Source organism: Montipora capricornis, chromosome 1 (assembly GCF_036669925.1).
Source record: "Montipora capricornis isolate CH-2021 chromosome 1, ASM3666992v2, whole genome shotgun sequence".
In the NCBI taxonomy this organism is placed as follows: domain Eukaryota; kingdom Metazoa; phylum Cnidaria; class Anthozoa; order Scleractinia; family Acroporidae; genus Montipora; species Montipora capricornis.
In genome coordinates, this window is record NC_090883.1 from 18,348,764 (window position 1) to 18,372,551 (window position 23,788).

Here is a 23,788-nt window from a genome sequence, read left to right on the forward strand (position 1 = left end):
AAATAGGTCATGATCATGGCATGCAAAAATATGTTCAATTTTTATTTACAGTCCTTTTTTTACGCTTTGATCGGCGTAGTTTCAATCGAAGACGCCACCATCTTTTCAGAGAACAATGGCGCGATTCGCTACTGTACTATGTACCAATAAGACGGTGACAAAGATTGGTGCTTGAGAAATTACTTGTTGATATCTTTATTTGTAATTCCAAATACTATCATGACCTTATAAGCTTAAAACTGGGAGTCAAGCAAATCATTATACAATGAATCAAGCATGATGTAAACCGTATCTACGTTAAGACCGTAGAATTCGGAGTCCTTTGTATTAACAAAGACCTAAAATCACTGCTACAGGATGGTTAAAAAACAAGTCCTCAACTGATAAACTAAGAATCTAGTATACCGCAACCGCCCAATCATCAACTGCAACTAACTGAAGCTCAAAAACCATTTGTCCATTTCGTAAATGATGAAAAGCTAAATGGAGTGTAAAATGGTCTGTAAATGTACTGTAAATCTAAAAAGCTACTTGAAGTAGTCAAATAGCGTTATTGTTACACTACTTCAGTAATTATTTTGCCGGTTTTTTGTTGATTGCTACAGCGGTTTAACATTGAGTTCCCTAAATGCACGTTAATAGGGAGTTTAAGAAATGAAGACGGCTACGACTACGAAAACGCCACAAAACAAAAATTTTATTGGTCAAAAGAGCATAAATAATCGTGCTCCTGCAAGTGCAGCACGGATTTTAGCAAGTATGTTTGCGTTCCTCCGCACAACGACGACGTGAAATCACCAAATTTGAGGTTTTGACGACAGCGTAAGCTCAGCGTAAGCTCGGTTTTCACTCTTTATTACATCCATTTGGAAATCACTGGTGATGGTGCAATCTGATTGGCTCTCAGTAGTGCGATTTATTCCCATATCGCACTATTTTTTGCTCTAAATCGCACCATTTTCCCAGCTAATGAGAAAGGAACACCAAAACAAAACAACCAATCAGATTTCGAGGCCTGTTAAAGGTAACCAATCAAATTGCAGGAAAATGAAAGACAAAGAAAACCATCGCATGACGAATTTTTCAATTTTTGGTCCCAACCGAACAATAAAATACTGGTACTGACTAAAATCCTGTATTTTAGCGATTAAATAGTTATTGTGTGATTCCTAAATGGATGTAATAACTTCGTGTCCTGGAATTTGGTCAGAAATCATACTTGTGATTTCAAACCGAACTCGCGCTGCGCGCACGTTCGGTTTTGAAATCACACGTGTGATTTCACACCAAATTGCACTCCACTCAGTTCAATTAAGGACGGTGCCTACTATTGTTATTGCGCATACGTTCTGCGCATCTCGAGATACTCGGATTTCCTGTCGGTGATGCTAACTAATACAGGGATATTTTTGCGCGGTTTAAAACTATCCGGGGAAAATAGATCTTAGTAAGTACTCTTGGTAAAATTGGGGGTAACCATGCATTTTTGAGAGATAATCAAGTTTCAATTTGAGAAAAAACGCCATACATTGCTTTGTATTTTAACGCTTTTTACAAATATCATTCATGAATTATCTTTGAAAAATGCGTGGTTACCCCCAATTTTCTTTTTGGATTTCAATAACACTTGTTAAGATCTACATTTCCTGTATATTCACACACCGGGGCAAAAATATCTTTAATTAGTAGGCACCGTCCTTAACATTATGACACCGCTCGTACCGATCTATTTTTAGGACACTTCGCCCGTATTGTAGGACGTGAACGAGACTGGATAATCTCGAAAGATCTAAGATCCTAAAGTCACTGCTAATACCACTTTGAATGTGACAAAGTGTTCATTGACAAAAGCTAAATTGGTCTAATACTTAACAGCATCCTAATGCTGCGAACGCAGCCCGAAGGGAAGGTCTCTACAATTACCCTCCGTTGTACCTCCACGCAGGGGTTATTATTCCGCATTTGCAACACGGGTCTATAGCTCCATGAGTATACGACGGACACACAAATTAAAAGGCTCCGCAACAAGGAAGCACTGACCGTCCTTTGTAGGTATTGTACGTTTAAGAAATTTAAATCACTATTCTTTAAGATATGAAGCCAATTTGAAAGTTTCAAAATTGTAAGACAAAGCAACAACATCGCCAACTAGTGAGGTTTGGCACTGAACCCACCGCTAATTTTCGCTAAATTTTCAACTCTGTTTCGCGCCATATTTCTTTTTTAAAGGGTAAATGGATCGTTGTAGTAAAACCTACTAATTACTGGTATTAGTTGTTAATTGTAAAGCTAAGATGGAGATAAATTGGTTTCTTGACACAAACAATTCTCTGGTTGTCATTTCATAGCAACAAATATTATGAAAGTCAAAGTAAAATGTGTTGACATTTAAGCTCTGCGAACTGTATGCTTCTTGTCAGAAGACCTTTTCTGCCTCATTTCCTAGGACACAACCAACACCTGAACCTAGAAGGACAACAAAAGTAAAACCCATCACGTACAATTTCAAGCAATTTCAATGGGTATTTGGTAACTAACGTGACATTGCATATGCGTTTACCCCAATCCTAATGAATTATTTCCGTAGCATTTGTGACATACACTCGTTCCGTATGTAACATGACGTTTCTAAGTTCCGTTAGTTTTTTGCAGTCCTTTTCAAACATATCTATTATGAATTAAGTTTCTTGTTTTCAGTGTGTTTAGTGGGATTTTACGCTGATAAAGTGTTTGGTTAAAATCTCTGTTAAGTACCTACTCATGGTATTCGGCCTCGAACTCGGTCCACAATTCTGGTGGCTAACTGCAAGGCACTTTGGGCCATCTCCTCATCGTACACGTCGTTTGGAATGCGTGGAAAGCAGAGCTTGTCTGGATAGCGCATACGGGCGTAATTACCCACAATACACTCTAGTTGAATGGCTAGCTGAGAAAGTTCCTCGTCGTTCAAACGACCACAAAGTCCAGCTAATCCGTGGTCGTAGAAGCTGTCAGCATCAATGGTGAGCAGTGTAGCTTTCAAGGCCTTTTCTGCTGCCTAACGACATAAACAGTCGTTGCATTAGCAAATGCTGTACTTCAAAATGTGCTGTTTGCTAAATAACTTAATAAGAAAGTGCGATCATACATATTCGGGTTCGAACCGAATTTGGCTTATACCTCGACCCAGAACTAATTATGGAAAATTAAGTGATAGATTTGCTCTAGCTAATTACTACAACCAGATACCCTAAATTATAAAAATTCTCCAGCACTTTTAACCTTTAAAATAGAACTCAAAAAGTTACTTACATCCGAAGCCGTAGAATAATTGCTTCTTAGTTACATAGTATTAGTTTGTCTCATTTTTTCATTGAACTTAAGGACGGTGCCAACTAATTCAATGGTTTTTTTGCTCGTTTTACTGAATATGCGGGAAAAGGAGATCTCAACAAGTGTTATTAAAATCCAAAAAGAAAATTTGGGGTAACCACGACGCATTTGTCAAAGATAATTAATCAACAATATTAGCAAAAAGCTTTAAAATACAAAGCAATTAATATATGGCGTTTCTTCCCAAATAAAAGCTTAATTATTTCTGAAAAATGCACGGTTACCCCCAATTTTCCTTTTGGATACCAAGAGCACTAAGTTCTGCTTTCTCTGCATAAATTTAAACCGCGCAAAAATATCCCTGCATTAGTAAGCACCACTGATAGGAAATCCGAGTATCTGGAGATGCGCAGAACGTACGCGCAATAACAACAGTAGGCACCGTCCTTAATAACTAATTTGTTTATGAACGAAATGATATATATAAAATGAATCATATATTGAACTGCAGATATGAAATCAACTGAGCTATGATCCTCGCAGTTATGAACGCAATTTTAGCAAATTGCATAAAAGCAGAAAAATTCAGGACTTCAATGGATGGGGTTTGAGCCTGTGACCTCGCGAAGTCGATGCGACACTCTAACCAACTGAGCTATAAAGCCACTGATGTTGAAAGCTGGTCATTTGTGTTCATATGTTTTGTTGAACCCACTAAACACAAGCTCACAACACTAGTAGCATCATAGCCCAGTTGGTTAGAGCGTCGCACCGGCATCCCGAGGTCACGCGTTCAAAACCCGTTGAAGTCCTGAAATTTTCAGCCTTCTATACGCAATTTGCTAAAATTGTGTTTATAACTGCGAGCATCATAGCTCGCTTGATAATCTATTGATGTCACTCATTGATGACTTTTTTCGCAAAATAGTTTTTCTTTGCTGCATGGTTAAAACAGACATTTAATTAATTTGCTGTACAGAATAAAGGAATTTTTGAACTCGAACTTGGACTTGAACTCATTGACAATAAAATAAAATGGATTCAAGATATTTCAAACCTGCTGTTTCTGACGTTTGAGCTCTTTATGGTGCACAATTGATCTTATAAACATAACAGACGCGAAATTTTTGTGCTTCCTTGAACGTGATAGCACTGTATAAATATATGTTTTTTCAAGCATTTGGCTCTTGATCTTTCTCGACTAACAAAAGAGATAACGTTCTGTTTAAACACTTGTCTTGAGATATGGAGGTGCTGCGTTAATATACTCCAGTCAATTCATTGCTGCACGCGCTCTTAAGAAAGAACCTTCCTTATTCCATTTACTGTTCTTCACACTGTGTGATCCATTTCGACTGATTTCCACTAAATATGTAATAGCAATCATTCATGGCATAAGTACATTTCTTCTAGTAAGATATGCATCCTACCTGTTCCTAACAATAACCGTGCGTGTGCTTGCCGCCTTCATCAGCTCGCTTAATATTTGTACTTTCTTCTCGTATTTGTGCAGTAAATAAAATACATCATCATGCCCCTTTGTATTTTAAAGCATTAGCAGGGGTATTAAGAGCTTTGTCTATGCGTGCGTAGTTCCATTTATGTACATGCAGGAAAATAGTAAATTCAATTAAATTAATTAAAAACGATGGTAGTCATCTTAAAAGCAACCGCGGCATTTTTAAATCTAACAACAGCTCATTGGTCATTTTGCATTTATCATCTTAATGTACTTCCTCCTTTAATGAAGTGGAAAAGGCAACTGTCATACCTGGTGACACTTGAAGCAAGCCCATTCGTAAAAAGGCCTGTGGCAAACGACGTCGTTTGAAACTGCAGCAAGATCCGCTTGCGCTTGCCGAAACCAGCGTTTGGCTTCTCCTGGTTGTGGATTTGGCCTGCTATAAAAGCCCCCATAGGCCGGCGGTCTTGTTCTGTATCCTTCACGCTGCGCGTGATGCTGTCGTGCGCGGTCTCCCCATGAGCTGAAAAACTCTTGGTAGGACGTTTGTTGGCTCCTTCCGGTATCCGCAAAGGAATTTTCTTGGCTCTTCCCCGGTTGGCCACTTTCCAGTCGCGAAATTTCATTCATAAGGTGTTTAAAGAGCACACTGCAAAATTCTTCTTCGCCAACGTTTTTATCGGGGTGCCACCTCAAATACAGCCGCTTGATGACTTTTCGACGCTTTTCCTCCGACATCTTCCAAGCCTCTTCTAGTAATCTCGAGATCTCACTGAACACCTCTTGTTTGTCTTTGTTCTTGGGGCGATAGACTCCGTGTCTTGAAGCGTTCCTACTTTGACCGTCAGCAACAACAATTGCTTTACATTCTAAATCTTCCTCTGAACGGTGAAATTTGTACAAGTCAGTGGCATCAACATCTATTTCTTGGTTATCGCCGATGTCTATTCTATACTTCTTTGCCAAGTGAGAACAGTTTCGATCAGTCACCTCTTCGACAATCCTGGCATAAATGTAGGTGGCAACTCCGGATTCTTGGTGTAATGTCGGATCTTCCAGCTCATATCCTATATATTCTTCAGTTTCAAAATCTTCAAAATCTTCATTCAAAAGATGGTGGTCTTCAAGAGGAATAAAGGTGCCGAGCCTGGGAAAGATTTTCACTTTTGGTGCATGATTAGAGTTGTCTGCACGAACTTGTAAAGTATCTAATAATAGACATATTTCACTCGGTTCACATGAAAGCATTTGAGAAATCAACGCTGATCTCTTTCCGAGATATTCACCGAAGAGTTCTCCAATCACGTGTGACACTAATGGCACCAAGGTGTTCTGATTCATGACATCTACATAAACCGTCCTCGTTTCGCCACCGGGTGTCGGTGTCTTTTGCAAGAAGTAACGGACATTTGCCTCGCTAAATGGAATGGGAGCGTCTTCGTAAAAAAGGGTGGTTCTGAGGTTACTTGTAAGACATATGTCAATATTAGGCAGTCCACGTTCAACTTCGCCAATCACCTTCTCGTCAAAATTCTGATTTTGGCAATTCACGTCTCGTATAAGTCTGATAACTCCAGAACAGAACTCTGGTGAAGACAGCTTTCGCTTGATAGAGTCCACAGCTTCAAAGGATGTAGTTACCTCACTTTGGGAGTCAATCAGCTTTTCATGGACCACACAAGATAGCATTTTGGGTCGTATTGCCGACGGCAGCTTCATTATGAGGTCTTTGTAATTTGTCATAGGAGAACTGCACTTCACCTTCATGACGTCAAGGTCAAGTAGAAAATATTGGTCTAACTTCTCAAGACGGGTAAAAAAAGACGGGAGGCGGTCATTAAAGATCAAAAGTGGAGATTCTTGCAGGGTCAGAGGTAGTGTATCCACCCGGTTATCTTTCAAATCTCCTGGGATAACTGCTGGAAGGTGTAATTTTGAAAGGTCTTTCACTTCTGCTTCATTTTTGTCCAGCTCTTCAAAGAGGCCTCTCGACGCTTTCACACACTTGATCACTTCATTTGGATGCAGTTTTTTATTCATGCTACTCTTGTGTAGCATTTCCAGAACCATTGCGTAGTGGCGAACAGTAACATGCTTACGGCAGCCGAGAACCTGGAATAAGGGATGATACTTCCCCAATTCTCGAGGCACGCTGTACAGGTAAGGTTTAATCTGAAAGTGCTCATAAAATTCAAGCACAACCTGGCTTGGCAGAACAAATTTCGTTCCTTCTTCTACCACAATAAATGGTGTAGATGAAAGTTGAGTCTTTACATTGTCAGGGATTCGGTTTGCTTGTGTTTGCAAAAATTCATATATGCGTATCATGACAGCTGTTCTGGTAGCGCTCTCCTCAGAAGAACATTTTCTTCCCTCGCTCTGTCTTTCCAAGTGGCTGCAGATAGTTTCACAGTGGCTAACCACTAGCTCTGTGGTCGGATTCTTCATAATCTGTAGTTGCATGATGAATTGATCACAGTAGTGGTCCCTTCTGGTACCTTCTGGACACCCAAGGAAACGTGTATGCTGTTTAGGAATTGCCCAGACTGGAAGCAAATGTGCTCTTGTCCACACAATTTCTGCATAGTCAGAGGGAACCGCTCCTTTAAAGGCGCAGTAAGAATTCTGACCCTTTTTCAGTGCTTTAAATGGTGGACAAAGGTCCCGGAGCCCTTTACGGACAGGTTCGCAGACTACGAACGGGATATCCCGGATAGCAGGTAGAAGTCCTTCTTCCACCACATTTGTTCTTCTCATTAGGTGTTTCACGAGAACTCTCGATTTCTCGTCCGTTTTCTCTGTTCGCTCTTTTTTTGCTTCTTGCGCAACGTCTGTAGCGAATCTCCTGAAGAGATCCTGGGAAACCTCATGAACCAGACCAATTTTTTTCAAAACTTTTAACCATTCCTCCGATTCAAATGGTTCCGGTGGGAAGTCGCTTGGTAAAAGCATGGTGCGAAAAACGTCCTCGTGTGGGTCATAAAAGAAACATGCCTTTCTAAGGGAACCATCTGTAGAAGGAATGAAAGAAGTCATTTTCAAGGAGTCTAGCAGTCTTCCCTTGTCATCATCAGACAATGAGCCAGTTGACATAACGCCTTGTCGGACGTACTTCAGATGTATCTGTCTTGCCTCTTGGCTAAAAAGGTTTAAATTGGGTAGAATAAAGGTACAATATACGTCAACAACAGATAGACTCCCGACACCCAAGAACTCGAAAAGTTTCGATAGGCTAGAAAACGATTCTAGAAATACTACACCAACTTCTCTTTCCAGAACTTCAAGTTCTTGCTTTGGTATACCAGTTGGCAAGACTTTAACATCGTGATGTTGTTCGAGCCTTATATAGCCTCCGTGGGTGGCCAGGTACAATGGAAGTTTCTTTAGTTTCCTTTGATCGGTGTTCTTAAGCCATCTCACACATGTACTGAAGTACTCCAGTATTACTGTACAGTCTTCAGGCTCTAGCCTCTCTGACGATTGAGGGTCTTCCGCGATTTTCATGTCAAGACACGTAAGAAGAGAGGTCGGATCTTTCAAGGATGAGACCATCACACGAGCCAGAGAAACTTGCAAAGACGATGAAGACAAGCTAGATCTTGTGAGTGAGATATGATTGAGTTCAGGAACGCCAAGTTTGCGTAAAACTTCAACAAGCTTCTCATTTGAAGAATCTGGACTGCTACAATCAAGAATAGACAATGCTCGGCACAAAGGAACTAGAAACTGAATAGCAGGCTTTTGTGCAGTTTGTGACTGAAAGGCCGGAATAACACACCAGTTGTCAAGAGATTCAAGAGACCTCTTGACTTTCAGAATCTTTGACTCTGCATTCATTTTGAGATCATCAAAAATGTCTTTTGTTCGCTCGCGAAGAAAAACCCACACCCTAGATATCCATTTGTTGTTGGGGATTGCGTTCTGGTATGGAGACCACTCTGCACAAGTGGCTTTCCCGTAGCACTTCAGAGGTAAGGTCTGGGATAGATTGGCGACGAAGCCCTCTATATCAAGGGGCTTTAGGACGGATAGCTTCATCTCTGATAGATCTTGAAAAATCTGGTCATATACCTGCTCGTGTAGAAACACTTGGGGCGAGCCGGGTAAGAGATCTCGAAATCGGGAGAGAAATTTAGGCTGTGTGCTTGAGAATAACTGAAGGTAGTTGTCTTGCGTCAAAAGTAGCGGGAGACCTGACAGCTGATTGACAAATTCATTACTTTGTTTGCAGTACAAAAGCACACAAATTATCCCGAGGTAACTTCTAAACGGTGTGTCTTTCACGGGGCAAGGAATCGTTCCAATTTTACACAATGGTGACGGGGAATTGATGGACTTGTAGAATTCAATTACAGAGAAGGGAGAAATAGTGCAAGGGGAGACTTCTGACCTCCGCAAAGACTGATACAGTGCCATGGATGAGGCCACCAAATTGAACCCACTTGCCAATAAGATCTCCTCAAACATTTTTCGGGATTTGATTTGGTTTTCATCACTCTGCCTTTCAGGCAAGATGGCAAATGGTCCTGTCTCCATAAGGTTGTTAAAAAAAGCTTGGTTATTACCCTGCCCAGTGCAAGGAAGCCAGGTTATCTCCACGGAAGGAGTGTTTTTCTTCAAAATGGAAGACGTTGCATTCGTTGGCTTTTTTCTCACGACGGGGAGAACTTGCAGCTTTTCTGTATTCACTTTCTGAAACAGCGAATCCACTAACGCCTTCCAATAGGGATCTTTGAATTCTGCAAGTGGAAATATTCTTTCGTAAGCACGAATTCTACTCATCATCTCAGTTTCGGAGCACTCTTCAACGAATCGGTTGGTTTCTGTGACCACTGGCAACTGAAGAAATGATCGTACCTCAACTACGAGCAGGAGGTAACATGATGCTACCACATCTGCCAATAAGGCTTTGTTCCAGTCACTGCGATAATCACTAAACTCGTTTCCCCACAAATTTCGCCTTGCTTCATGGTCTAGCGCAAAGTGGCCATTGATGTGCACGGGAAGATCAGTTTCGATTGGGAGTGGGAGGAAGCAGTAAGCCTTCTTGGGTCTTCGCATTGGATCAAAAGAGTTTCTCTCCAAAAGAAAGGCAGCTCCACCAATAGGTAGCATTCCCAGATCACGCCTCTTAAAGGCACTATTGACGCGCTCAGGTACTTCCTTCTCAAAACCAATTTGCTGAACTATTAGCCACTTCTCTCTGTTACCTGTGTTGTCAGCGATGTTCAAAACATATGAGACCGTGCCCACTGGTATTTCCTTTAGGATGAGATCTTTCCTTCTCTTTATCAACTCTCCAATCTGTTTGATGTAATTGGCAAAGGCTTTTCTCTTAGCTTCATCTTCTTCGGACATTGTTACTTCGACTGAATACACATTGGCTAGTTTTCCACTCTGTTCATTAACTTCACACATTGTGATTTTCTTTACATTGTTCACGAAAAGCAGGATCTCAAAGAGCTCGTTCTTCAGGTCTTTCATCATTGCGTCCAACATCGTCAGGGTTACAGGACTGCGCGATAAATGGGAAACCTTTGACATTTCTCGTGTTCTTAAAGGAAATCTAAACATAGTGCTATCATTTAGCGGGAAATGATCTTCTAAGTAACAGGAGAAAACATCCGGAAACAGAATTTTCAGTCTCGATATGTCCTCAATCTTCACTCCGGGTTCTTCAGGTGTGGCATCAGGAACATATGTACAGTGAGGATCAAATGCACACAAAACATCGCCTATTTCTTTTCCACGTGTCATAAAGGAAGGCACGTCGGTTAAATGGTAAACAGCGTTGAAGCCGACACCATACTGTCCTGTTTTGTTTGGATCGTCTCCCTTGCTGCCCTCTCCAAGGTTACCTATCCCCTGAATATCCGCATCAGTGAATGGCCTGTTATTGTAGACACATAGCGCAGGACCCTGCAATGGTTTCCATGAATCTTCAAACACTTTTTTGTCAGAATGGTGTCGTGGATCTTTGATGAAGCAAATCTCTGTTGCTTGGGCATCGTCTGCGTTTTGAAGCAACTCTTTCAAAATGTCTTTTTCGCACGGGTAGCCCGTCAGAATGCGTTTCAAACGATTTGTGAGCTTCTCCTTCTGTCCGAACGGAATTCCAATTGCATGACGTCTCAAAGCTTCTCTTCTTCTTGTTTTTACTCTTACCTTTACACACGTTGGCCAAGGAATTCTGTCATGGACAAAGTGTACGCCTTCTTCATCGGGAATCCAGGCAGAATCTCGAACGCAAAGGTCGCTCAATACTCTCATGACTCCTTTAGAGTCAGGAAGAGGAACAGTTTCCCAACTTCCACGCTTCCCTTGGAGATCAAAGCGGGACGATTGCACGGTTTCACCCAACTGGTTTGCCAGATGTATTGCAACTCGAAGGGTTTGTTCGTCTAAGACATTTCCTTTAAATTCTTTTTGCACTTCGTGTAGGGCTGAAATATAATCTTCCACATCAAATTTCTTCCTAACACCTGCTGCTTTCATTAACGGAGCAAAAGATTCGGCAAGCTGAATTGGTAGCTTAAAAAGATATGGCGAACAATCAGCGGTAAGAGTAAATGATATTTGTTTTGCAGAAAGAAACCTCCTCTCAACAAGAATGAAACGCTTTTCCTGTAGCGGTCCTATTACGCCAGCACCATGCACAAAAAGACAATGCTGTAACATCTCGTACGCGTTCCTGCACACGTGATCTAACTCTTCATATTCTGCTAAACTGAGGGATTCGGGTCTTACAGACATTGCGTTTTCAAGTTGTTCCATGACATGATCGACTGTAACGGTTCTTGAGTAAGGTTTGAACAGTTCCTGCACGTTATTGGGAAAAATATTCCCAATCAACGGCTCAGTGCAACAAACAAGGTACTTTTTCTCTTCCGTACACATGTCGCTTGGAGAAAGTAAGGAGTTTTCTTCGAATTCATCTCCTTTCCAGTGCAGTGGAAAATTAACTGGCTTCTTGAGAACTGGAAGAAATCTGGCTCTTGCGAAGCGTAAACAAATGTCACTTCCAGGTGACGAATGGATGGCTATCTTCCTCTCCATAAAGCTGATCAACGCTTTCAAACGTTTACCCGCCGCATCACTATTAACGGCATTCAAAACGTGTATACTCTCGGCTCTTTCTGCTATCTCGTTCCAGCACAGATGATTTGAAGCCATCTTCAAATTTTCCAGCACAAGCAATCTTCGAGGATGAAGATAAGATTCTTGACTACCGTAAGGAAACCTGCCATCCTCAGGAAGAAAAAGTGAAGCTGCTTCACCATCTGGGTGCACGAGATCACTCGGTCGTTTGAGATAGTGGCCATTTGGTGACACTGGGATGCAAGCGTGTTCCATAACCATCTGATTAAAGTCTCTCCTGTTACAATCCAATGCATGCAATATCAGCAAATCCCTTAAATTCGCTGAAATGGTCGCGATATTTGGAAAGAAAACCTCACTATAAAATCGAAACTTGCTAAAGCTCTTTGTGTTGATGTCTTTCATCAGATCACAAGCTTGGAATGAATGCAAGATGTCACCTGGCATATCAATGACAGCCCAGTGCCCTTTGAAATGTACTTGAAGAACTTTATTTGCGGCTTCTCCAATTTTAGACTCTTCCCGAAACTCGGGATGAAGAAAAACTGTATGATTAATATCAACCCATTTCTTTCCATCAGAAAAAAGCGAGTAGCCACCACCAGCGAGTTTGCTGTAGAAAGATTTCAAAAACGACCGGCAGTTTCGCTGTACTTGAGAAGATCTTGGCCACAACGAATGGAATGCATATGAGCCATCTCTTGGTGCAATCGCTTTCAAATCTGCCAAAAGGTCAAGGAAAGCTGAAACCACAGAATCTTGCATAAGCACGTTATTCCATTTTACACCAAAACAAGTCTTGTCATCTTCTACCTTTTCCTGTAGACTGCGTCTGTTGGAAGTTACTGCAAATGCTCCGTTGACATGAAAAAAAAGACCACTATGAATTGGAAGAGGCAAATAACAGAATATGGTAGCATTGAGACTTAATCCATCCACCTTCTTTACGATAGGCAAGGGACAAAAGGTGCATGATTCCTTCGGCTGTAAAAGAGCCGCTACTCCAGCTGATGGAAGCAGAGTAGGGTTATTCTTCGCAACCTTCATTGCTCCTCCAGATCCCATGGAGGATACAACGAGCCAAGTTGTCTTCTCTTGATTGATTCCGCTTTTAAAGAATTTTTTTCCGCGTTTAGTGAAGCTGCAGTTTATTTCCACAACTACAGACGAATTTGGAAAGTTCCTTGGATCAACGTGGACTTTCTGTGCCATCGTCTTTACTTCTGAGGACGCTTGAAGAACACTGCATTGCTTGATGAGGCTTAGTTGATCTTGACTTAGTTTCAGTGCACTTTGAGGAACTGTAAATTCTGAAAACTGCAACTCCCGTAAAATGCCGCCAGCTACCGATTTTGACTTGATGACCTCAAACATCAAGGATAGGTTCAGATCTGGGCCCGCCTTCTGGGGCAAATGATAGATGCCAATGCGTAGAACATTCTGAGTAAAAAGAACCAAATTCCTGGCCCCTTGTGTAAACATTTGCAGTAGCAAACGGATTTGGTGGTCATCATAACACAGCTTCTTTATCTCACTTTTCGAGGCTTGATCTCTTGTCCTTAGCGGGAATCTAAAAAGCGTACCATCGAATGAGGTCTCTTCATGTTCAAGGCTCAAATCGCAACCAAAGATTCCATTGAAGGGTTTAAATTGATTTTTAAATTTACGAAGTTTCTTGACGTTCTTGTTGAGATTTATTTTCATTCCTGGTCTTCTCGCGTTCTTGATAGCTTTTCCGAGAAATGAAGTGTGAGGATCGAATATGGCGAAATAATTAGTGCTCACAAACATAGGCAGGTCAGTCAGATTGTAGACTGCATTAAAGCCAAGCCCAAACCTTCCAATCTTTTGGGTGTCCCGTGCTTTCGTTGCTTCATTCAGTTTGGTTATGTTGAGAAAGTCTTCCTCTTTAAAAATTGCATCATTGTAGACCCACAAGGCAGGTCCTTGACACCCTCGCATACCATGATCAATCAGGCAGGTCAAGGCATCCTCGTTGTCTCGTTCATCATATAAGAATCTGACTTCCGTCGCACCAGCATCATCTGCGTTTTGAATAAGCTCTTTTGGAACAGCAAAGCCATCCGTGTAATCATCAAGAAGGCGATTAAGTCGAGTGGTAAGTTTCTCCTCTTGTCCAAACTCTTCTCCAATAAACAACTCATCTGCTCCCAGCATTCGATTCGCTAAGGATGGAACACCAAGAAGCTCAGCAGTCCGGTTGGGAACTCTAGGATGCACATAAAAGTAGTCCATGTCCTCATCATTCGAGTCGTTTGTCAACCAATCATCGCTTTCACAGTACATGCAGTTTTGGACTGGTTCAAGTCGAAGGTGAGTGTTATCACGATTCTGGACAGGAAAGAGAACCATCTCTTGAACCTCTGGAGATAACTCTTCATTTGCCACGTCATTCAAGATCTCCACGCATAACTTGAGATCATGTTTTACTTCTGAAAGTTTGAATTCGGAGTTATGGTCCTCGTACTTGCAATTAATCATGCTCAGAACTTGAAGAAGAAGAGATGGATTGCATTCAGTCTTCATGCCAAAATAACAAAACAAGCCCAAGAAGTTCAACATCTCGGAGGGAAGGGGAACTATGTACGGTGTAAGATCTATGGTTGTTTCATCTAACAGCATTTCGCAGGGCGAAGAGAAGCCATTGCCATTCCACGCCCATCTAGAGATTCCTAGCACGTCGAACACAGCCTTTAAATCCTCGTAATCAGTGCTGTTCAGAAATAAGTAGATTTCGTTCATCATCGCCATGTAATGTGGCTTCTCGTCTTCCACATAAAATTTGACCACATTTTCCAAATGTCGCACGACATCGAAGACTTCTGGTTTCTTTCCCCAGCAAAAATAGTTGCAAATATAATTCGATTTCTCTATTGCAACGGTGGGCTTTACTGTTCCGATGAGATTTGCAAACTGGCAGCTCTTTAGCTCCGTTGGCTTGAAAAAGTGTCTCGCGTCTTTTTCATCCTCTTTCCACCAAGGCAGCGAGGGGGGAAAGTTTAAAGTTTTCTTCCTCAGTGGTGACACCCAGGAAGCGTCCTTAAGCAATGAACTCAGCACGTGTCCATCTACTGGCTCCTGAAGCTTTTCCGGATGGGCAATTAGAAATTGCAGAACTGCCATTGACTTCTTCTCGACGGATTGGTCAAGAGGAAGCCCACTTACTAGCCCTGCACTTTCATAAATGTTTGTGGCAGTTACTTTGTCCTCTTTTTTCATCCCAAGTTGTTCCAAAATAAAGAGAATAGATGGGTCGTTATACTCTTCGCCAACCGGAAAAACGTCTTCATAGGCAAACAATTCCTGCAGGTTTTCGTTTCTGGGATCAAACAAATGCGATGGCTTGACTCGTTTTCCTCGTTTTGGTACAAACGAGAGCGCCCGGATCTTCCTCTTGAATTCAGCGTTCGTGTGAATAACGGGGGCGAAATTCCTCAGTACGTAAGGCATTAGCTTATCAATTCGGTCTTCAGTGTATTGTCCTTGTTTGATTTCGGGAAAGACAATGTCACACAGTAGCTCAGTTGGATTAAGAATGCGGACTTGCAAGAGGCGTGCCAAATTTGCGGAATCCTCTTGAGAAACGTCGATAAGGTCTCTCAATGGTTGAATGGGGATGGAACCAGAAGACACTGCAAACATTCCGTCTTTCTTTGACACAAACCTCTTAGCGTGAGTCTCGAAGAGCGGAAGAGAGCACAAAAGCTCGCGTTCGGCGCATCCTAAGTACTTCGCTGGTGTGCTAGCCAGGAAAGATCTCAAAACCTGTTTCTCTGGGGTGGACAGTTGACAAACGTTTGTTAGGAGAGCTCCACTACAGGCGGAACAAACTACCATTGCTGTCAAGACTCCTGGAATTGATGGAAAATTAACAAAAGTACCCAAGACTAGGGGATGTTGGGCTATGAAATCCGGACAACCGTGGATGACAATAATGCCAATCTTCTTTAACACGTCTTCTACAATGTCATCAAGACAATCCCATTGAAAGCGTTTGACAACTACTGTGGATGCGTGACAAAGTTTTGTCAAGAAAACAGGTGTCTGAAGCATGTTGAGTGGAATCAGGGGTAGCCCTGTAAGGCACTGAATATCCTTTGTTGACGTAAAATGTTTAGCTAGATATCGCCAAACCAGCTGAAGCCAGACTTTTGGAGGATGATTACAGTTCTCTTCGTCTGGAAACCAGGATACTGACGCTGATGCTGGGTGATACATTTTCCAATCCTTAGGAAGGGAATCCCAAAGAAGACCAGGCACGTGTTTTTTGGTAAGAAGTTCCAGTTGCGTATACCCTGTGATAATAAATAAAAGGAAAAAACACTGTTTAATTTAAGGTTAAAATAAAATTGTAAATCATTCAATAGCCAGACGTCTTGATTAACAAGTTTACTAGCAAAAATTGAATTAACTGTACAAGCAGGCATTTGCTATATTTACATTATTTTATCTGTCATACTAAGGATCCTGAAACTATCATAAGGCAATCATCCTTCCCAACTGAGGTCAATAAACAAGTAAATATGAAAATCACCTTGATCAATTGCATCGCAGAGGTCATGGAGAATGTCTTCATGGACATTTCTATCCAGAAACCGTTCATCAAGGCCAGGAAAAAGCTCTTGGGGATGTTCTTTGGAGGCAATGTAGACCGTTTTCGCTCGTGTTTCAAATCTCACAAACTCTCCATTGGAAAGTGGAAGGAGCTGTAAGCCTTCAAGGTCTGAAAATTCACCATCGCTTAGGGAAAATTTAAGAAGGATCAGCTTCTCCTTTCTTTTGAGATTCAGGTGCGATGAGGGATCTTGTCGCAACACCTGTCGGATCAGGCAAGGATCGATTTCTTCTTTGTATGGGGCGTACTTTTCTAGAGCAAAGTTGACATTTTCCGGGATGGCAACAGCAGAAACACCATTTGAAAGAAGAACTTTCATGAGCAAATCGTTTTGGTGGTGTTCTGTGTGTCGTTGGAAAATCGCCTCTTCGACCTTGACCCAACTTCCGCGATTTGCTTCTGTGTAGACAACATTCTCTTGAAGAAGATGTTGAAAGAGAGATTTCTCGACTCCCTTCCATTTTTGGTTTATGCTGCAGACATCTGGCCACGCCCTAAAAAATAAAAAAAGGTCTTTTCGTTGGCATGTTACCTGCAGAGAAAGAGTGGGGATTATTTTGGGTTTTGAGATTTCTTATGTCTGTTTTCCAGAATAGCAGTACACTGAAAAGTACCTGAGTTCACCATCTGAACAAAGATGTATATAAAACACGTTTAGTTTAGTCTTGTAAATTCGCTTGCAGTGAGTTTTCTTCCCCCCTCCTTGCTATGTCACCTAAAACGTGTTGCAATGAGCTTCTTGATAAATTTATGGATATTCAGTTTACCGTCTGCAGCAAAATATATATACTGCCACCAATTAACACAGCAAGGAGCCCAATGGATGTCAAAAAATATTTGTCAATTTAGTAAATTTTTACCTTTTTATTATTATTCAATGGAAAGAGTGCGAGGATCATATTTTGCTAATCGTAGCCTGTGTAGCAAGCGGTTTGGCGAATTTTAGACGCTTCTTTCTACCGGGGTTAACTTTCGAGTGATCGTTTTAAATATGGCGGCGCGATGACTTTGGTCGAAGTCAAACGAGAACGCAAGGGCGGATGGGCCGAGGGGAAGGAGTAAGAAACCGTCTGCAATCAACCCCTCAACATTTTCGAAACCTCCGTGCGCCCAAGGACGGAGAAATTATCGTTCCTAATTGGCTGATAAAGCGTCAGAAAATTCCGCCTGTCAGCAGAATTTGTTGCTCCTTTTCATAAAAGTGTAAAGACAAAACATAGCGGAGAGAGCCGACAGTACGGTTTCAAAAAATTGGAAACTTCCTTGAGGTAGCTTAGATTCTCTGGTGTTCTTAAATAAGAGCAGAAAGACGGAAAACCAATGAATGAAGGTGGTATTTTGGCGGTCCTTCTCAAAGGATTTGACAAAAGCTTCATATTTCTAACTGGCGAAATGTGTTCTGCATTAGCAATCACACCTTTGAAAAGTATCACCGGTGACCAGAATTTATGAAGCTGAAGTACGAGCGGCAACCTCTGGTTGGCGGCTGCCAGATGTATCCATTGGGAAGCTCCAGCTTGTCTTTGCATCGGCAGAAGATGGGCTGCATGGACAAAGACTGTTTTCAAAGTGCTGTAATGACATTCTAATAACTTCCACAAAAAATTGTTGGCTATATCGAATCGCATATAACAGAAACATGGACAGGGAAACGTTAACGGTAAGTTGAAGTGATGAAACTTCAGTTCGATCCTGTAATTTCTTTCCCAAGCGAATTAATTGTATGACCGCCGATGTTTACACAAGGCGGGCTATGATTGGTCGGGAGTTGACATCAAACCCGTGCTCGTCACTCATGATTGGAAATGGAAGGTTTCGAGATTGTTGTGGGGTTGACTGCACATAATTGCAGGCGGTTCCTCGCTCGTTCTCGCCCCCTCCCCCATCGCTTGCTTTTAGCTTCACCATTTAGTAATACATTCAATTGATCCCTCTAAAGTCAACCCCGGTGGAAAGAAGCTTTTAAATTTCACCAAACCGCCTGCTACTCAGGCCATGCTAATCGCGGTCATTATATTGTGTCGCGATTCTTATGACGGTATATTGCACCACCGATCGTGTCTCATTACCTCGCGAAATAAACAGAATAATAAACATGAGCCCTTTTCTTTAAAATGAAGTAACTTCAGCAATTTGCTAAATTGAAAAGTGCAGTGAGGCTCGCCCAAGATGAGCCAAGTTACAATGATCACGTTAATGTCACGGTATGCTGAGTGCATATATTAACACAAGAAGAACTCACCTGTATATGGCAGTCTCTGGTACGTTTGCAGCTTTTCCTTTGATGGCCTCCAGTATCATCTTTACGTAAGCTCTGGGAATGGCTTCTTCCAACAAACACTTATTCCATAAAAGAGACCTGTCATTCAGGTGCCGACCTGCTTTCTCTTGCTCTGCATTTGGAGACTTGATATAACACCTATTCTGACTCAAAGCAAAGAAACCATTGACGTGCACCGGTAAACCTGTTAAACTGATGCTTTGAACAGGTAATGGAAGGAAGCAGAAGACGTGCCCTTTGATTGAAGGTACCTCCAATGCTGGGGCCGTGGGCAAAGCCATTGCAACGCCAACCATAGGAAGGTAACTTAAGGCCTTATCTGTCATTAGCTTTTTAAATGTTGACGAAACCTGTCCCCTGCAAAAATAGTTTGTAACAAGGAAGGAATACCTCTTTGTATTGAGGAAAGGTGGCAAATCAAAGTTAACTGTCTCAATTGTGATTGCGTAGGTTACTGAGACAGATGAAGACATAACATCGCCGGGCTTGATCTTTGCGAGAAATTCTTTTCTCATGGCTTGAACCGTCTGCAGGCATTCCTCAGCAATCTTAACTTGAAAAATCGTCTTGGATTTTGATTGTTTCTGTTCTCTAACATGCAACTCAATACATTCTAAATGTTGCAAGAACAGGATCATGAAATGAGCATCGGCCATGAAACTTTTAAACAACAAGTCCACCTTCTCGGCTGAGTAAAGCGTTTCAGACAAGGCCGAAGGCGTACTTCTAAGTGGAAAACGGAACAGGGTTCCGTTGTAAAATCCCTTGGAGAAAACGTCCTCTGTGCAGTCAAAGATTCCTATAAAAGGACTAAACTGATCCGGCATGCTTTCAATGTCATCGCGGTCTTCTCGAAGTCGCCAGCGTTTCCCAGTGCGTCTGTGGCGCTTATCGGAAAAGCAAACGCCATGAGGATCAATGAAGCCAATCTGATACTCACTGAGCAAACTTGGTAAATCTGAAATACAAATGCTCTAAAGATTAATAGAAAATTTAAGGAATTTTTATGAATATCGTGAGGATTTGCCTAGGGAAGGTGAGCCTCTCGAATCATTGAACATTCGGAAGATCGTATTATTCTCTTAGTATAGTGGAAGAGTGAAAATGGATGCAAATAGAAATACAGAGTCGTTCAATGCCGATTTGATCATACACGTCATTATTGTAAAACGTGTTGAATTTTACGCACGCTTTGATTGGGAAAAGTCACATCACCATTCACTGTCCGTGCAACACTAAATCTTAGAAGACGTCAACGAAATGCAGAAAGATCACCTCTGGAAGACTCTTTGCTGTTTTTTTTCCTGTTCCTTCTCATACGGTTCACTATACAACTGTCAAATTTTCCCATTTCTACAAGGTATTTCAAATTTCATTCTGATTTTGTGTTGTCCACTCTGCAATCACAATTCCATCTTAAAACTCAAGGTAACGTTTTGCCTGTCATTTAATAGTCAACAGGTTCAATGTCATCAGTTCCTTACATAATGTCATCTTATCTCAGATTCATTATTTAATACTGGCGAAGGCAAAATTGATGAACAGTTAACTCTTCTAACCTGTCATATGAAACACAGACTTAAATCCCAGACCAAACCGACCGACTTTCATAGGGTCTTCCACTTTAATGCTGTCGCTGACCAGACGTATTCCCTTCCAATCTTCTGTGGTGAAAAGTGCATTGTTGTGGGCATATAGTGCTGGGCCCTGTTAAGATTAAGGGATTTGAATTGTACGAGCTTCAAAGTACCAATGTATAGTGTGGAAAGATACGTTATTGATTTGCGCGAGTACGAAGCACTCGTGGCAATTGTTACATCATAATAATAATAATAATAATAATAATAATAATAATAATAATAATAATATTACTAATAACAATAATAATGATAATAATCTCTTATTAACTCAAGAAGAATAAAACAATGGCTGACATTACAACAATAGGTAGAAAAAGAAAAATATATAAATGGAACACGAAAATAAGGTTCCAAAAAAAAGTTCGAGATGGGGTGCTAAGTTAACCTAATTGGTTTTCTAGTTAGCTCCCCCAGAACTTTGAGAGAAATGTGTTACGTGCGTTTCCTTGTATTGTTTTTTCAACAAGGGCTAGTGAAAGGCACAAAGGAAGACTGCTTGTAGTTGTATACTTATCGTTTATTTTCGATGCGTTTCGTCTGAGACTTCTTTAGGGAATGAATACAACTAGCATAGGGCAGCATATATAGTATACAGTTTGCCAGAATAATAACTAAAATGTGCTGATATACGCTGACTACGGGGCGTCACAAGAAATGCCTAAATTCATATGTTATTGCGTATTGTTATATTTTAGGGGTCAAACGATTAGCGCTAATCATAAAACTCCCAAAATCTGACCACGTCGCTCGCAGCAATGCTATTCTCGCAGGCGTCCAGAATCTCGATTATTTTCTGAACATGAAATGCTCTTAGCCCGTGGAAGGTTTTTTCAAAGTTTGCCTGCTTCGAAATTATAGGAAATTCATCCGCGAAATTACTTAGCAAGTGCTGCTTTGTGATGTCCGAAACGGCAATTTATTAGTTGGTAGAAGTACTCATGAAGGTACCAATGGCTTAAGCGATGTTCGGGAGGAAAGACAATGTACTTTTATGAGTCTTCCAGCTTTTCTGTGCGAAAGGTCCTTATATTCCCTGTCACGGTCAACAGGTACAGTGGATGAGATATTTATAAAAGAAAACGCCACTTATTTGGAAGCTTTTGAACAACAAACTATATCTGATACTGAGACTTATCGACCTGATCGAGCTTGTTTACCCCCCCCCCCCCCCCATTCCCCCCGCTGGTACTAGGCTTTAACGGGGACTTTGAATTTGTTGTCCGCCAGAGGAAATGTTGTAGATCCGACGTCCCTGCCCCCGGGAGCTCCTAAGAAATATTTAGATCAGATAAACAAACTAAAGTATTGTAAACATCAACATTTATTTTCTAACTTTCTTCTCTTTTTCTTCATTTCAATTTGTGCCTTTAAAAAAATTAATGCTCAAATAACAATAAAGCTTTTATGCTTTTATTATGGTGTTCGGCCGCCATTTTTTTCGGCTAAACAAACCCGTCTGAAAAATCACTGCAAACCTATACCCTTCTTGATTAAACTTTCAAGGTCCTCCACTACAATAGCCTTATTCATGGTGCTTCTTTTTCAAGACACTTTACAAAACATTATTTTGAGATTGGTTCCTTGTCTTTTAGTTCTCGTAATACCCGTTCCGCCTCGTTTCAAAGGCGAAGAAAATTGGATGCAAAATTACTATGCACCGCAAAAATGAGAACATTGAGCTAAATCGTTCGGATTAAGGAATTTCATTAATTTACAGATTATTTGAGAATTAGTTTAAATTTTAAAACTGAATTAATTTTTTTAGTACGTGGTAGTGTGTCGCGGTATCGAGGTAAGACGTTGGTGTTTTCTGTTACTCCTGTTTCTGGTTTTTTCTGTGGTGTTCCCCAAGGGAATCCCTTCGGCTATCGTCATGTTAACGTCCTTATTCTGATCTTAGACTGATGGAGATCAATACATTATTTTTAAATATCTCCATATATTTGTTTATTGAGACTCTCCTTTGCGCTGAAAGTACTAATCGTCTCGTACATTAAATGATTGGACATTCAATGTTCTGCAGATATTTTCGTACCTGGTTTTCTGCAAGCTCCTCACAGTCGTCAAATAGCTTCGCTGTTCCGTAGCTGTTTTTGTCATGCAAAAACTTGACATGCGTGGCACCTGCATCTTCTGCATTTTGAATTAGTTCCTGGTAAGGAGAAGTACACATGGTCAATGACTATATCACCAACAACACCTATGATATGGTCAGCACAAACTAGGGACATGTGAAGTGAAGTGACGTATATGGATTAATCACCATTCCTCGTACTAACGCAATTTACAATCGCTGAGGGAAGTGAAACGTGCCCCCATATAGAACAACAGACCAGACGTGCGTGCCCCGTCCCGCACAGTTTATGAGCAAGCAAGGGTGGTGAGACGGTGCCTACAATTTAAAGTCCTTATCCGAGAAGACTTGAAAGTATAACCATTTGGAGGGGGGAGGGGGGGGGGGGAACTGTGATCATTGAAACAGTCCAAAATCACTGTATCTGATACTCTACTACCCTTAAGCTTCTGTTGTTCTATTTTAAATCAAGTTAGTGACAATCGAAATGACACCACAAATATTTACAATGAAAGCTGGTCTACCTTGAGTATCTGTCCATCATCCGGGTACTCATCTAGGATCTTCCTCAGCTGTTGGATGAGCGATGGCTGAATCAAATCAAATCCTTCATCATCGTTACTCGCTGTGGAAACCGAAAGCATTCACGGTAGTCAATGAAGACTGTTAGTAAATTCTAGTAAGTTTCCGTGGAACATTTTGGAACGTAAATAAAATGTATAATCCAGGGATATAAAACGTCCAAACCCACTGATATTCAAAGACGTTCTGGCCCCATTTTTTTTTTTGTGGAGCGAAGTTGGTTGTTGAGGCTATGATTCCCTAATGTTACTGCAACTTTCATATGCAAAGCACAGAGATCAATAAAGGAAGACAATATTATCTTAAAGCTCCTACTGGCTGCCTATCCTGATTAAAAGGCAAACAAACAATACGAATATACATACCCATCTAGCAAAGTCCGGTGTGAACTGCCTTGTATTTTACTTGTACGTATCACCTAAAAAAATCGTTAAACGATACCGTAATGTTTTCGCTCTGCAGGACGGACAACATGTAATGTCTACAAAAACGGAACTGTTATCCAAAGATGTACCTTATTGTTTAAGCTAATTGTAATGAATTAAATAATACACGAGGAAAGAAGGGAAACGTTCACCATTTTGCACGAGGCAAACGTTTTATGCAATGATTCCTTTTCATACAGTAAACGATACTTTACTTCCGCATGGATTGAAAGTGAACGAGCTGCAACAGGTCCCGTCTTCGGTGACCTCACATAAGT

The 23,788-nt window shown here is 41.2% G+C and overlaps 1 protein-coding gene across 1 annotated transcript; it reads right to left on the reverse strand.

Moving 5' to 3' along the window:
• Nucleotides 1–179: 179 nt before the first annotated feature.
• Nucleotides 180–23,761, reverse strand: LOC138019196 (sacsin-like). The gene is made up of 10 exons (XM_068865936.1): nucleotides 23,600–23,761; nucleotides 23,451–23,503; nucleotides 23,028–23,128; nucleotides 22,465–22,581; nucleotides 20,349–20,496; nucleotides 18,751–19,747; nucleotides 16,428–17,002; nucleotides 5,084–16,188; nucleotides 2,759–3,037; nucleotides 180–2,466 (listed from the first exon to the last, which is right to left on the reverse strand). Exons 2-9 carry the CDS (start codon nucleotides 23,452–23,454, stop codon nucleotides 2,759–2,761), a joined length of 13,326 nt encoding a protein of 4,441 aa, XP_068722037.1. The 5' UTR covers nucleotides 23,455–23,503; nucleotides 23,600–23,761; the 3' UTR covers nucleotides 180–2,466.
• Between the last annotated feature and the right edge of the window lie 27 nt (nucleotides 23,762–23,788).